Genomic DNA, 17,225 nt, shown 5'->3' with positions numbered 1-17,225 from the left:
TGTAGTGTTTTAAATAATAAACGTGTTCATAGCTTTGTAAAAAACCCTTTTTCAATAGAAGCATTTGTTCTGCAATCGATATTCATAGATGGTTGCAATTTCTAGTACTTTTTTTTCTCTTTTTTTCTGTTTATGCACAATATTTATCAATGACTTTTTAGGTTTCCCAGACCAAATTAATGAAGCAGGAATAACTTACTATAGAAACCTCATCAACGAACTCAGAGACAACGGTATAGAACCCTTAGTAACCATATCCCATTGGGACCTACCTCTAACTCTTGAAAAGCTGGGAGGTTTTCAAAACCCAGACATCCAAAATTGGTTTCCTAATTACGCCAGAGTACTCTTTCAGAACTTTGGAGAACAAGTTAAGTATTGGATCACTTTTAACGAACCGAGGCAGACTTGTATGGGAGGATACGGTTACGGGTACTATCCACCCGCCGTTCATTCGGAAGGACTTCTTGAATATACATGTGCCCATAATTTGCTTAGAGCTCACGCTAGAGCCTGGCATGTATATGATAAAGAATTTAGACCTACTCAGAAAGGTACGTAAATTTATTCTTTGTAACAATTCTTTTAAATTATGTATAATATGTATTTCTTTAAGGAAAAATATCCATTGTTGTTGATACAAGCGCCTACGTGCCAGCTTCTGATAGCGAAGAAGATAAAATTGCTGCAGATACAAAGTTCCAGTTCGAGGTAAATTGAAGTAAAGAAAAATAATATTATTATAGATTGAATAGAAGAGAATATTAATTATTAGAGATTATAAAAAGTTTGTTCCATGCTACGTCAACCCTCTATTTGTACCTACATAAGATATATGGTTATATTATTTACAGTACTGATTGCTAAAGCATAATGCAGCTAAATTTATGCAGCTGATTTATTTAAAGGAGCTAAAATTACGAAGCCATTGTTTAGTACCTCTACCTATCTTGCGTTTCAAACGTTAGAATTAAAGTGGTTGTATAGTGCAAGCGGGTCTGCCATATTTTGCCCATTCTGTGAATTATCATAAATAAATCCTCCTTTTGTATTCCTATTGTATAGTGTTTAAGTTTCAAACCATTTTACGTCATGCCATTTTATTAACTATATAAAAATATTTTTTAAACCCTTTAAGAGGTTGAATTATTGTTTTGAAAATTGAATAATAATAAAATAGCCCAAAACATGCCAGCACTATATTATAAATGTTTTTTATTTATACGTAGCTAATATAAAAATCTGTCCGGAAGTTTTTTGATGTATTTGTTTTATAATATAATGGGGAAATAGGAACTATTTTTAATAAATAAAAATAAAGGGTAAAAAAGATATTTTTTAATTATACATTAAACATAAGAACTTACGTTACTGTTCATGAACTTCGTTCGTGTCACTACAAATAAAATCACTGTCACTGTCAGTCCTACCAATTTTTATAATAATTGGTTGAATACCATCACCCATTATGTTGTCGTGTCACCATTTGCCCGTTTCTTCTCCTATTACGTGATTTATATAATTTTTCCATTTTTTTTGGTTAAATTGTGAGTTCGCTTCCGTAATTAAATTCCTAACTTCTTCTTTAAAAGTTTTGTTGTGTGCGGCAACATATCTTTTCTTTTCGCTTCGTACTAACTCTATCGGGTTAAGCTCACAGTGATAGGGCGGAAGGCGAAGAATTTCTAAATTGTGTGTTGTGCAATATCTTTAACTATATATATTATCGCTCGTAATTTGCCCTATAACTGTTGACAACTTCCGACAGTTCTGTTTTTAAATATGTTTCTTCTAAAAATTTATATTTTGATAGAAGCTATGTTTATATTTATTCTTTATTGAAAGCAGTTTTAGGAACTTCCAAGTTTCTGCTATGATAAGGAGCATTATTTATCACCACAACTGTTTTTTCTGACAAATTAGGAATTAGGTTATATTTGAACTGAATTTAAAACAGTGGACCATTTGCCATGCCATGACGAAAATGGATCCATTTCCTCATGGCAATCTTGGGTATTTTTTTTTTTGCTGGAAAAGTCAGTTCTGCTCCATTAGCAAAGCCATTTTTATATCCTCCATATAGGAGGACAAATCAAGGACCACGAGCTATAGGAGCTTTTAAGCCTGTAGTCAGGCGATGAACAGATGCATCTCTATGCGATTTAACGGACGTGTCTACCCATTTTTTGATTCGCTGTGGCCTACGTTTATCCATGACTCATCTAAATAGACGATATTGTAGTCTGTTATACTTCATTCACAATTATAAGAACTGACTTATGCAGAATTTAAAAGTATCCCGCTGATAAAGTCGAAGCCATAAAGGGATTTGAATCTTCAGGTAAATAGTAAAAAGGGCCGGCTTAACGAATTTTATATTTTATTTGCCATTTACATTACATATTTAATTTAAATAAATATCTAGATAATTAAGGGAAAAAATACATAAACTGATGGAGTATTAGAATTAATTAATTATTATATTTTCTGTCTCGATTCTCTATTAAATATATCCAAATTTTGAAAGTCATAAACAATTTTTGTTTTGTTAAAAAAATTGCAAGTGAAATAATAAAATGGTGAACTGAAAATTAAAATGAATTAATGTAGATATATACATATAGCTAAATATGATTATATTTTATACTTCATGTAAGGAAAGAAGTGTTTTAATTGTTAGTAAGGTATAAAGTATGTCTGAAAAAGTTGGCAACAAATGGGAAATTTCTTTATTATTAATTTTATGAAAAAAACTATTCTTCATAAACATTTCTGCATTTCATAAAAATCAATAATCAATAATCAAATTTATAAAAGTTTAAGTGGTATACACCGAAAATTAAAGATATATGCTTAAAAGTGAAGTGCTTTTAAATTTAGGTGCAGCATAAAATATTATTTTAATTTGGTTGTAGGATTTAAAAATTATTTTTAAATTTAGATTCATGGCCGTTTAAGGATGTATCAGTAGGTGCATTAATTTTTAATTTTATTTCTAATTTACCTTATTCAATATACAAAATCAACAAATGCAAAAGTATTTTTTTATTTACTTTTTACTTTAAATGTATTATTTAATTATTAGAAGGCCATGAATCTAAACTTGGACATAATTTTTAATAGCTACAAACATTTTCAAATTAAAATACACAAGGAATCTACGTTCCTGTATTTGGCTGTATACCATATAATAAATAATAAATAAATTATTTTAAAATTACATTTTCTTGCATATCTAAATTTAAAATCACTTTCCTCTTCAGTATTAATTAATAATTTTGATTTTTCCTATCTACCACTTAATATTTTATAAGATTATCTGTTAATGATTTCTATGTGATGCATAACCTTTAATGAAGAATAATTTTTTTTCGTAAAATTATTAATAAAGAATATTTCCCATTTTTTGCCAACTTTTTCAGACATGAAACGGAAAACTTAAACATAACAAGTCAACATGAATAAATATGAACCTTTTAAAACGAGTAAATCGGTACTCACCGAAGGGACCTCAGACGTTCAGATACAATTAGCGTCTCTTTGTAAAGACAATGAAGTCGACTTTACTAAAGTAACAAGACATTTACTTAACACAGACACTACACAGTACTCCCCTGAGTTAGTGATAAGTTATAGTCTAAAAAAATCATTATGAAATTGACTGGCCAGTGTGAAAACTAGTGCCAATAAAACACAAAATACACACAAAACAAACAATAATTATGGGAAATTTGTATGTTTATAAAAAGAGTTTTTTGACATTATATTTGAATGATAATATTTGATCTGATTATATATACCTACATATATACAGTTGTGCTATGCTTGGCTATTATGCCGGTCCTGGCAGCTTTGGTAGCTGTGATAATTGTACAACAATAGAGTATTTACAAGGGATTATTCAGTTTTACAGCTCTTATTAAAATAACTTTTATAATGAGACACTAAATTTATGGATACAGTATACTATATCAGTTATTACCTGTTTCTCGATTAAAATCCACTTTCTAATTCGTTTTTAAACTTAAACTCGATATTCCACAACAAACGATATTGTGTGCTCCTTGAAAAATTTGGCTAAATGCTCTGCAAGTCCGCAGCGTTTACAGTAGCCAGAACGGGGCGGATTGTCGGTGGTTTATTTAAAAAATTGGTGCATCATATTTATTTTCACGAGTAAAATTGTATCTATTTACCACTGTAGAAACTCCTTTTAGAAACACCGCACATTTCGGACACAAGCGTTATTATATTTAATAATGAATCATTACAACAGTAATCCAAATGATAGTTCGTAAGCTTAATGATTATCTTCTTTTCTAAAACACTAAAATATAGCCCGCATTTCGGTGAAACAATTACGTGCGCCATTACTAAGTTTAGCTAAACTCGTAAAAATAACACAACCAACACTATAGAAATAATTGCAATTTTCAGTTACTGCTCTGTAGATTTTAACACTAATCGGATCATTATGAGAAACGTTATTAAATATGTTTTCTATTTAAAATAAGTAATAATGGGTGGATATTTACATCCCATTATTTATTATGGATGTTATTAAAAAGAAATTGATTAACATCCATGTAATTATTAAAATTTCATTTCTTCTAATATACACTAAAAATCTAATTTTGTAAGGGAATTGTTGTGAATCTCTGATTTTATGTTGTTCTTACGGTTGCCGCTGTAAAGAGCGGCAAAGTTGACAAGAAAATTCTAATGTAGTTTGCATGGTCCGATCCTAAGAATGGTAAGAAAGTAAAGTAAAGGAGGACAGAGTGGTCAAAATAGCAATAAATAAATTATCAAATGGTAGAAAAAGTCTCGGCCTATCACGGATAAGATGCGTTGACAACCTTATATAGAGATGTTAATCTGCCAATTAAAAACAGAATTGTTTATAGCACAAAGAAAAAGGAGACACTGAATGTTACAATTACAGAAATAAGAAAAAAAAATAAAGAAGATAGATGAAAAAGAAATCAAAATAAGGACTTTGAATATAGTTTTCGTAAGAGGGATAAGGAAGTTTACGAAGCAAGGAGATAATTTTGCGATATAAATGCACTATGTAAGCTTTTAATCTTTGTATCTACCATATTTTTTGTGAATTATGACTTTCATTTAGCTTCGTAAAATAAAAATACTTTTTACTCTTTTCTTAGCACCTTCTAATAGTTCTGAGATTACTTTATCATCACATCTATTGAATTGTGATTTAACAGTTTTTGTATTAATATTTATTTTTTGTAGTTGGGTTGGTACGCCAATCCGGTTCACTTCGGAGACTACCCCGATATTATGAAGAGCAGAGTAGCCGAACGCAGCAGAGGCGAAGGAAGGAGCCAATCGCGACTACCAGAATTCACTGAGGAAGAGAAAGCTTTGCTTAAAGGGACAGCCGATTTCTTTGCTTTCAACACTTATTCTGCCAATTTGGTTCAGCACATGGATGATCCTCCAATCTATAATCCTCCTTCTAAATGGCAAGACATTGGAGTTAATGATTTTCAGCCTTCAGAATGGGCCAACAGTACTCAACCCAGTTGGTTTAAGGTACGGCGTGCAATCTGTTTTAGTTTCCAAAAAAGTTCTCTTTGATATTAAATTAGCTTTGGTTAACCATATTAAAAGAGAAAATCAATAAAAAGTAAATATTACTAATAGTACATTGACATGTAAGTCAAAAACATATTGAGGATACATCATTTAAGTTTTAAAATATCAAAAATATAAAATCAGAGTTTGGTATTTATATTGGAAGTAAACTAAATTTAAGACCAAATACTTTGGTTTTTTACCAAAGACTAACATGTATTTGGTAAAACTAACACTATTACTCCAGTCTTGAGAGACAAAAATGCCACTGAACCTTTAAAAATCATCCGCACAAGCTGAATTTTGCTGAGATTCTCAATTTTGGGACTTCCAAAAATGAAGAGTTTTAGGGCTTTCCCCAAAAATCCCACCCGTAGGGGGGAAAACGGAAAAAACCGATTTAACAAGAATCTCTACGCTGTAAAAAAATGTTTTAAATAAAAAATGTAGCCGAGATAATTTTAAACTTCTTCTTAAGGTGCCTTCTCCATTACTGAAGGTTGGCTATAACTACAGCAAATTGATCTCTATCTTTAGCTGTTCTTAGTATTGAATGCCTGTCCAGTCCAGTCTCTTACATTCTTCAACCAGGAGCATTTGCTTCTTCCTGGACCTCTTCTTCCTTCCACTTTCCCTTCCATTATAAGTCGTAGGAAGTCGTAGAAATTTTAAACAAAAATGATTATTAACACTTTTTATGTAGAATGAACCGGTCTTTCAGAAACAATACTTAAAACGATCGGGGATTTGGAATGTCAGTTACGCAAGCGAAATCAATTTAAAATATCAATATCAATTTAAAATTTGTATGAACTCGACGGTAAAAATTCGATATCTTTTGATCAGAGTGTCCTATTGATAAAAATCAAAATGCGTTTTAAAGGTAAAGAGTACAGCTTTAATATGCAATTTTTGTATTTTGTCCCAAATTAAGTCAGTTTTTTATACAGGTGTTAAATAAATAAACGTTGCGTGATTTTTGCCATTTTTTATGATTCTAATAAGAGCAATATAATATATTACTTTCATTGACCGGTCAGTATAGATTTTTTATTGTTAAAACCTAGCATTTAAAAGCTATAGCATACAATTTTGGTTTTGAGTTTTGGTAGCAAATGTAAGGCGTTTGAAATATGTTTAAAAAACGCTCAATTTAAACTTTCTTGTTCCAAACGATTTAGAATCTAAAACATTTAAAACTGCTTTGGTCCAATTACATAAAATATCAGCTACATAGTCCACCCAATGTAGTCTTCGTTTTTTATGCATATTTCAAATGCCTAATATTTGTTAATAAAACTCTATATCAAAATTTCTTGTTACATATTTTAAATATTAGACTCTAACAATGAAAATTCTACTACGGCCAGTCAATGAAAGTGATATATTTTATTGATCTCATTAGAATGGTAAAAAATGGCAAAAATCGCGTAGCGTGCGTTTATTTAACACCTTAATCATAACTGACTTCATTTGCGACAAAATGACATATGAAATGTCATACGAAAACTGCACTGTTTACTTCTTTACTTTACTACGTTTAAAACTCATCTTGATATTTGCCTATAGAATACTCGGATTAAAAGATATCGAATTTTTACCATCGAGAATTTTTATTAAAAATTGATTTCGCGCATGTAACTGACATTCCAAATCGCCGATCGCTTCAAGCGTTGTTTCTAAGAGAATGGTTTATTCTACACAAAAAGTACTAGTAATAATTTGTGTTTAAAATTATATCAGCTACATTTAATATTTAAAACAATTTTTTTTCTACGGCGTACAGAATCTTGGTAGATCATTTTTTTTTAACCTTATCCACCAGGGAGGTTTTAAAGGCAAGCCAGAGGGTAGCAGTAGTATACTTTTTAAAATATTTTTAAATAGTAAATTGTATTAAGATGTCACAAGCAAATGGCTTGAGAATAATATTTATAAACAGAATAATGCTAGAACTAGTAACCCATTACAAGTACTGGGTTTTTGTATTAATAACATGCGCTTGATTTTAAACAAGAAATGAAAGTAAGAATTTCTCAAATTAGGAATAGTATTAATGTATTAAAAGGATTTCTTTATGATTTACGTATAAATCTACAGCTAAGACTAAAACGTGTATGAGCATATGCATCTGAGCATTATAAATATACCTTGGACAGCAAGAATGTTAAATGAGGAAGTTCTACAACAAGTAAATAAAGAAAAAGAAGTCTTAAAGTGCCAAAAACAAAAAAAACGATAATGGAACATTTGTTCCAAACAAAGACACGACAAAAAAATAAAACAAAGACACGACACTGGAAGACAAATTACTTCGGATAAGAAACATCAGAAAATATATCGCGCTGTGATTTACAGAACTTATACGAGCTGTAGAGAATAAGGAAAGTTTTGTCATAGTAATTGTTAACCTTCATTATTAAACAGAGGACTAAAACGAAAATATGTTTTTAATATATTCTTTTTAATATTCCGCACAGGTTTTTTGATTGTTGGGTCTGAGATTTATTTGCCTTTCTTAATTCTTCTGAAATTAAACCAAAAAGATACAATGAATAATTATATGATAAAAATAATTGTTTTTGATATTTTTTTAACTAATACTTTTTACTTGTTATTCTGTATTCTTTATTGTTGTCTTACATTGAGATTTTTTCACATTATTTTAGATACCTTACCTCTATAGAATTTCAATGGTTTATATATTTCTAGTGGATTTTCGGATTTTACTTGGATATGTCTTCTTCTTCCTACGCCGTCTTCATCAATAAAAGTTGGCGACCACATTTATAAAAAAGTTGCTCTGTCCACTACGAAACTCCTGATATTCTTATTACTAAAAATGGTTTATGTACCGATGATGACAACAAAAGGATCAACTATATTAGCGTGGAATAATTCTTCTATATATATCCATGTTTGTCCAATACCGAATATTTCGCAACCATGACTTTTTCTTTGTAGCTTTTTACCATCTATTTCTTTTTACCATCTACTCTACCCTCTACAATAACCTGCAATATACTATATTTTTCATGCCTCAGTACCTTTATTCTTTGTGAAACGTTGATGTGGTGACTTATCCTTCTCAGCACTTCCCATTGATGACTCTGGCCCTCCATAGAACTGGTATAATATTTGAGATCCTCAGTCTTAGCTCAGTATTTAGATTTTTGTCACATAGTAATAGCCTGAATTTGAAGAACGTCATTTTAATTCGTACTTTGATCTTATGGTCTGAATCCCATTCAGAGTTGACGCACTGGGAAAATATACCCTGCCAAACACATGGCAAAATTTATATCAGGGAGACATATACTAATAGATCTGAAGTATTGCGAAAACAAGTAGGAATAAGCTGAGTCATAATAGGCATCCTTACTGCATATGCGCATATGCGTCAGTAAACGGACAGCTGCATACAATGGGACTGTTTCATGAAGACTTAATCTGCAAACTTAACCATACCTTGCATAACTGCTCCAACGTATTAGATCGCAGGCGGCAAACACTTTTGGGAGACCACCAAGTGACTCCAAAAACATATGGTACCCATCCACTAGACTTGTACAAGCAGACGGCTTTCATAAAAAAATGAGAGATGAAAAAATCACAGTTGATGTAGGCTTCCAAATATTTATATTTTTTCACACCTGGTATTTGCAGTCTAGTAGAGGTATCTTGGTCGACGTTCTTTGCAGCTTAAATACAACAGATAAAAAAGTCAGGTACGGAAGAAAAGAGAATTTTGGTCGCCACCCTAGATGTGGATAGGAATAGAGAAAGTTAACAGACACGAGGGAGATAAGAAAAGACATCGAGAATAATACGAAAAAGATAAGGTATACTGTAGCAAAACAAATATAGAAAGAAGAGTATTTATATCTCGCGGTAATCACCAATTATTACAACACATTATACATGCATAAGGATAAAATAATAAAATAGGTACCTGAAAGAAATAATTTTACTTAAAATCGAAATGAATAATTTGAAAATGTATCTGATCTAAAAAAAGTTATATCATATCTGATCTAAAAAAAGTTATATGTCAATAAGAGTTAAATTATTATGGAAACAAAAAATATAATCGTGTATTTAATAAACCTTATTATGTACAGCTAACGAAAATAAACGATATTAGTAATATTCTGTAATATTCTCAAGAGAGTTAAAAGGAATTGTTTTAAAGGTCTTCAAGTCTAAATGTGCCGAAATACTTATTGTCAAACTAACGTGAATGAACCTAATAATTAATTATTTCACCTTGGGAATACATACTAAAAAAATAACGATCATTACCCTTTCTTGGTTAAAGGTAAGGAAATATATATATATATATATATATATATATATATATATATATATATATATATATATATATATATATAATAGTCTCCCGTTTTATACCGCTTCGCGGCTTTGGGAGTATAGCAGGGTAGTCTGCTATATCTAGGTCCTACGGTATACAAGAAAGGTAACATGGTTAGTGCTACGCTTCAACCGCCTATTATTACCCCTGGTTTTACCCAAGGTACTCATTTTATTCAGGCTGAGTCGACCTGGGGCCTATAGACATTTTTAAAAATGTCTAGTTGTTCTTATATATATATATATATATATATATATATATATATATATATATATATATATATATATATATATATATATATATATATATATCAGCCAAGGTAAATATCAGTCCTAAATTAAATATCTGAGATTTATCTCAATAAAGTCTTTTGGAATAGAATGGACACGAGTCGTCCTCAGGAGGCTAGTTTTACTGATATATAAACGTAGCGAGTAGCACAATGAGGGCTCGTGGCAGATGAGTGAAGGTACCGTAAAAGAACTTCAGGTTGGTGTATCATTGAGGTATACAGGCAGAGCGTCGAATGGACAAAGAGGAAGGACGTTAGAGAAAGCGTCGGTGAGGCAGAGCGTCAAACAGGCAATAAAGAGGAAGGACGTCAGAGGCGGCGTCGGTCAGGTAGGCAGCAAAGAGAAAGTACGTCTAAAACAGCGTCGGTGAATCAGGTAACAAAAAGGAACAGCAAACAGAGTTGACTACGTGTCTACAACGACAAGAAAGAAAATTTGCTGTGGGAAGCATTTTATGAAGATAGATGGATAATGGTGAATTAAAATTACACTTACCACCGTTTGATGAACACAACCGCATACAACAGGAGCCACAACGAGAATGAATTTGATATTCGATATTTAGACCAACTTGGAATATAAAAAGGGGGAGTATTTGCTGGAGAGTGCCAAGCAAAAATGGTACTTAATTGAAAAGTCCCATGCGGTCTTATTTTCTATACTTTCCCTACTTTGTCCTGAAAGAAGAGCTACATCTCAGCTTTTCTTAGAAAATATGCTGTGTTGTTCGACAATAGGTTCTTTGTTAAGAGAAAGAGTTTCTATTTAGCTAAAGAAAGATAATAAGAGAAAGGAATACACACTGTGAGACATTTCTTTGTTGCGAGCAAGCGTGACAAATTGCTACTTACTTATGGGTTATTTCTAATGGATCTAGTATAGTATATGGACATAGGCAGCGTGAAAGTAACTTTCTGAGAGGAATACTTGAGGAAATTTTAAACATGCTTTAAAGTTTGAAGCTCTTTCATACACTCAGTCATAATTACCGTGTCCTCTGTAAATCTTATGTTGTTTATTATTTCGCTGCCAATTGTTATTCTCTTCTTTTGTTTTTATAAGGCTTTTTTAAATTTGACCTGTCAGAATACGTTGAAAACCGTCGGAAACAAGACGCATCCTTGACCGGATTGTCTCTCGGTATATTATTTGTTTCTACCTGGTTCATATTGCATATGTTAACATTGAAATTGTAATACTATTTGTTAATATATAAATTTTTTTGGGTTAAGGAACCTGCAGGTATTACTGGCTATAAAGAAGTAGATATGGCAGCCAAAAGTGCTTGTGACACTCGAATAGAAGCAACGATTGAAAGTAATAATGATTTCTTGTCACTAATAAAGGAAGATGCCAGGAATAAATGGGAAACTGTATATAAATGTACTAATAATGCTCATAACAGTCACTATTATTCAATTCATCCAACTCTACCCAATAGCATTCCTCACCTAATTGCTTCTCCTTCCAAATCATATGCTTCTACTATTACTCGAATTAAAATTCATCATGTTTGTTTTCCAGCCCATCTATTTAAAATAGAAGTAGTTTAAAGCCCCTTTTGTGAGTGTAACAACACTTCAGGGGGAGACTTAAATCACATATTTTTCCAATGTACCAGACTTATGGGATCATCCAGAGAGTTGTTATTCAAATTGTACAAACTACAAATTGCGGGCCCAGTTAATATATCATGTTTAATTGCCTCATTCAAAAAATTAGTGTAAGATCTCTTAATTGATTTTCTCAGGAAAACAAAAATAAATATTTAGTATGAATAGCTTAAAAAAATTTTGAGATACTCACTAAAATACAATTAATACGCACAAGTACATACTATTAAAAAATAGGTATATTACAATACTTTAAGTCAGTAATATTTCATTAAGATCTGTGGCTAGTGAACATAGTTCGAAGTCAAACCTCTCCACCCATACATACATTTGTTTATATTTTTTGTGCTAATTCTTTTATGTTTCATACCTTCATGGCCACTTATTGTTTAAAGTATTTTAATATTGTTATATTATTTAACTTCATTAACGTCATTATTAAAATACGATTAAAAACTGATATGTAACATAATTTAATCATAAACTAATTTTAGTAAATTTCAGTAGTGATATAACAAAAACTATTTCTATTATTTCCTATTTATCAATTTCAGATTGCTCCATGGACAATGAGGATTCTTTTGAATTGGATAAAAGACCACTACGAAAATCCTGACATTCTTATTACTGAAAATGGTTTATGTACCGATGATGACAACAAAAGGATCAACTATATTAGAGTAAATAGTCCTAGTCATTTTGATCATCAGACCAATCATATTTTTGATAATTAGTTTTTATGTAATCACATCTGAACTTTTTCTGTTCTTCTATTTATATTTCTGTGCCTAAATTTGTTGCTTATATACTATGCCAAAAGGTTAGAAAATATTTTCCAGAATTTCCCTATTTACATATATATGGTCTAGGGTATAAAGCGGCCACCGTGGTTTGTTCAATTCTAATGGGTTCCTCAAGTTTTTTTTATATATTTTTGGCTGCTCATAGCGAATTTCGAGGGTGATTTCGATACGAGTGGTTAAAAACTTACTATAAACAATTTAATTACTTATAAGGTTCTAGCTCGTAAATTAATAGAGCTAGAAAATTTTTTTAAACAAATTCGGAAAAAAAAATTAAGAAAATGGCGTTTACTAAACTTTAATCTAATAATTCGAACTCGAGATATTGTAAAATTAGTGTAAATGGTTACAAAATAAATATTTTTCGAAGCATTTTCGATAGTAACTCGGCTTCAACAAATACCAATGATCTTTACAAGAGGTACACATTGAGGTAACAACCAACTCTCAGAGAGTTCTCTTTTTCGAGCTGGGAAATTCTACGTTCCCTTAAAAAATGTAATTCTTTATCATCGACCTAGTGTCTTAATAATTAAAATGTTCGATAATCAAATTATGTAATAAGGGTCATCTGACCTCATCATGTGGCTAGTTTTAATTACTTTATGGACGTTTTCCACTGATGATGATCTGATAGGATCGAAAACGTTCTGAAAATTTATAAATCCATTTTGGATAATTTTTATAAATTGTAAATTTAAAATCAATATACCTTATTATTTTCTGTTACCTATTCCAAATTTTAGTATCAACTTTTCTTCATTTCAACTTGGTTTTCCAATAATCGCGTTGAACTACCCTATACCTGAAGTCTCTTCTTCCTCTGGTGCACTTCGTTACTGGAGGTTTGCGATCACTACATCAAAATGTTCTCTTTTATGCGCCAGTCTTAGTAATTGTTGAACGTTCATGCCCGTCTAAGCTCTTTGGCCCTCTATCTTTCCTTTAATTTTATTATTTCTAGCAGGTTATATTTGTTACTGCCCATTATATGAGTAGTAACAAATAACTGACTATATGATGACTCCTCTAACTCTCTATTTATAGTGTTTAATACTGTTCGATTCGTAATTCGATTCGTACTGTGTCCATGATATTCTGAGCACTCTACAATAAAGCCATATTTTAAAGCCTTGTAACCGTCTTATGGTATTTAATTTTAATGTAAAGGCTTCATTTTGATACAGAAGGACTCACCAAATGTATCATTTAATAACTCTAATTCAGATGTCTAAGCTTAGTTTTCGATTATAGATAATTTGCTTCCATTATTGTACATGTTCCAAACCTGTTCTATTCGTTTGTATTTCTATATCTGGATCTCACTTATCATTAAGTGCTACTCCTAAGTATCAGAGTTTGTGAACTTGTTCCAATTGAGTGTTATTTAGGTCAATGCGACCATTTTCAGCGGTTTTACTAATCACCATTACTTTAGTTTTTTGAAGATTTATTGTCAGTCCCATTGCTTCACTTGCATTATTAACACTGCTTAGTATATTTTGTAAGTCTTTAATTTATGTTGCTATCAGAACGGTATAGTCTACATACCTGATATTGTTAATATATTTACCGTTTATTTTTATATTAATTTCGGCACTATCTGGTGCTTGTTTGAACATATTCAGAGTACACGCTAAAGAGCAATGGAGACATGGCACAGCCTTATCGGGCACCTCTTTGAATACGGATGCTTTTAGTAGAGTGACTTAAATACTTTAAAAATGGTTTTGGGTTTCAATATTGGTTGAGAACTATGTCGAGATATACTTTTTTTTTTTATGATCGAGGTATTTTTAAATGAGTGTTTAAGTCGCAAACAGCGCCTCTCCTGTTTCCAAGGCCTTTTTAAATAAGAACTAAGAGTCACTTATGTCTATTTCACATTTTTTTATTAAATAGATTCTGTATGCTCGCTAAAAATATCTTTAGTAAGTGACCCATTAAGTTAATGAGCCTAAATTCGTCGCATATACGGAAACTAGATTTCTTTGGTATAGCTATGAATTCTGAGTTAAACTATTCCTTTGGTACAACGCCACATTCATATATGTTGTTAAAAATATGTGTTGATAGTTTTATGTTGTTATCATATATTAGTTTTATTACATACATTTCTATTTCGTTAGGTCTGTAAGCTTTCCAACTATTTGCACATTGTATCGCATGCTTTAACTCTATGTCTAGGATTAGGGGTCCTTTCATTTCCCATGTTGACGTCTGTTGAATTTCAGGTAAGTCATCTGCAAAGGATGACATTGCGATAAATTACGTCATACTTGAATTTATTCACCTCTTTCTATAATTATTCTTCCATTTTTGTCAGCTCGAGTGGGTATATTATGTTAAAACCTAGAGTATAACTGCATTTATTTTCTTTAAAGAATCTGAAAAATTCTTTATCAAATAATTCGATTTCTTTATCATCGTAATCTGTTATTGGTGTACATATTTTGAAAATTTTGAGCTTTTGATCCTTGCAGTTTTTTAGTGTGATAAGCCAAATTCTCTTTAATCTACTTTCATAGACAAGAATTGACTGTACTAATAATTGTGGATGTAAAAGAAAATCTACATATTTCTCCTTCGCACTTGTTTATAATATAACATGTTTCCAGATTGTAGTTTTATGAAGTGATTGCTTTTCCTTCTTATTTTGTATATGCTTAGTATACCCACGTTCATTTTCTAAATCTGCTAAATGGTTTTTAATGGCTAAATTTTATAATAACAATTGGCAATGGTAAGTCGCTACTGTGATATTTGATAGTTTTCTGCTCGTCAGTTTTTTTCCTTCATAATTCTTGGAACTGACCCATTGAATATCAATGTGAGACTTTTGATCTCTAATCTTAATTACCTGAGGTGAATATTTTCATTTTTCATTTTCCATATCTGGAAGACATTACTAGGAACGCGCTCTATGGGAGACTAGTATCCCCGCACGGACTTGCATTCCAAGTGTCTAAAGGAATTAATTCATGCACACATTCACACTAAAACGAATATAATACGTACCTACATGCCTTTACTCAGAATTAATGTTTTTTAGGATTATCTTAGCTACATTAGAGATGCCATGGTAGAAGATGGAGTTAAAGTAATTGGATATACCGTGTGGAGTATAATGGATAATTTTGAATGGCAATTAGGATACACGTAAGTTCACACTAAAACATTTTTAGAGAAAATCTAAAAAAACTGTAGTGCTGTCTAAGGTGTATTCCTTTGTTTTGCTACATTTGTTAAATTTTTAAGAAAAACAACAAACTTTAATAAAAATTGTATTTTTATTTTAGGCAAAAATATGGGCTTTATGAAGTAGATTTTAATGATCCCAATAGACCTAGAACAGCAAGACCTTCAGCTGAATTCTACACCAAAGTTTGCAAAACCAGGTGTCTTACTGACAATTGCATAGACTAGAATATTAATTTTGATACCTAATAAAAAATAAAAAAAGCATCTTGTAAAATATTATCTCACTTAGTTAATATAAAACATTTTTCATATTTGACAAACATTTTCAGAGTAAAATCGATAAAATTTTCTTCAAAGGCAGATCATCTACATGGACTCATGTTAAGTTGTACGTTAATGTACATGTATGTGATATGTTCACAATAGTAGTATACACCAAAAACCAATTAATTTTTTGTTTAAAATGAAAACTTTTTCATTACGAAAACGAATGATGTGCAGTTAACCATAGGATGCATATCATGCGTATTTTCGGCCCATGTTAGATACGGATAAGTTGGCGCCAATATCTAATGTGTGGAATATGTTTATAAATCAGTGTAAAACTGTATTGATACCAAAAATTGATGTAACAGTTAATAAAAAATTACTTGGCTTTCGCGGTAGATGTAGATTTATCCAATATGCCCAGTAAGCTAGCCAAGTATGGCATTAAGTTCTTCTGGGTATGTAAATCAGAAAGTGGATATGCTATTAATGGAAACATATATGTTGGAAGATAGCCAGGTAATGAAATTCAAAGAAATTTGGGCTCAAATCTAGTGAATGAATTGCTAAATTCAATACGCCATAGTTCCAGAAATCTAGTTGTTGACAACTTTTTGACAAGTATTGACTTGTTTGAAAAATTATTGTCACTTGGAATTACTGCAGTTGGTACCATTAGAAAAAAAAATAAAAAGAACATTCCAAAAGAAATGCAAGCAAACAAGGAAAGATCTGTAACTTCTTCTTGTTTTCGATTTCGCGATAATATTACATTGGTGAGTTACGTACCCAAAACAAAAATAAAGCTGTGATACTGCTAATCAATCTCTATATTGACAAATATATTGATTAAACAGAGAAAAATACATCAGAAATTATACATTTCTATAATAAAAAAAAAGGAGGTGTTAAGATAATGGATCAGAGAATTGCAAATTACATATGTAAAAGTCAAACAAAAAGGTGGCCATTGGTTATCAGGAATAATATAATCGATGTAGGGAAAGTAGATCTCAATGCAAAAGAATGGACCTACATGAAAAGAACAGCGGAAAACTAAAAAACTAGCAACTAC

At 31.1% G+C, this 17,225-nt stretch overlaps 1 protein-coding gene across 1 annotated transcript in view; it reads left to right on the top strand.

The window, feature by feature from the left end:
• The window catches only part of LOC140450371 (myrosinase 1-like), a 35,819-nt gene extending 19,625 nt beyond the window's left edge, over nt 1–16,194 (top strand). Inside the window, exons 4-9 of the mRNA XM_072543971.1 lie at nt 162–554; nt 617–711; nt 5,257–5,559; nt 12,434–12,559; nt 15,735–15,841; nt 15,982–16,194. Coding sequence (XP_072400072.1) covers nt 162–554; nt 617–711; nt 5,257–5,559; nt 12,434–12,559; nt 15,735–15,841; nt 15,982–16,108 — 1,151 coding nt within the window. The 3' untranslated portion in view covers nt 16,109–16,194. The remainder of the gene's footprint in view (nt 1–161; nt 555–616; nt 712–5,256; nt 5,560–12,433; nt 12,560–15,734; nt 15,842–15,981) is intronic.
• The last annotated feature ends 1,031 nt before the right edge of the window (nt 16,195–17,225 follow it).

This window comes from Diabrotica undecimpunctata, chromosome 1 (genome assembly GCF_040954645.1).
Source record: "Diabrotica undecimpunctata isolate CICGRU chromosome 1, icDiaUnde3, whole genome shotgun sequence".
Lineage (NCBI taxonomy): Eukaryota > Metazoa > Arthropoda > Insecta > Coleoptera > Chrysomelidae > Diabrotica > Diabrotica undecimpunctata.
The sequence above is the reverse complement of the archived record's forward strand: the minus strand, read 5'-3'. Positions and strand labels throughout refer to the sequence as shown.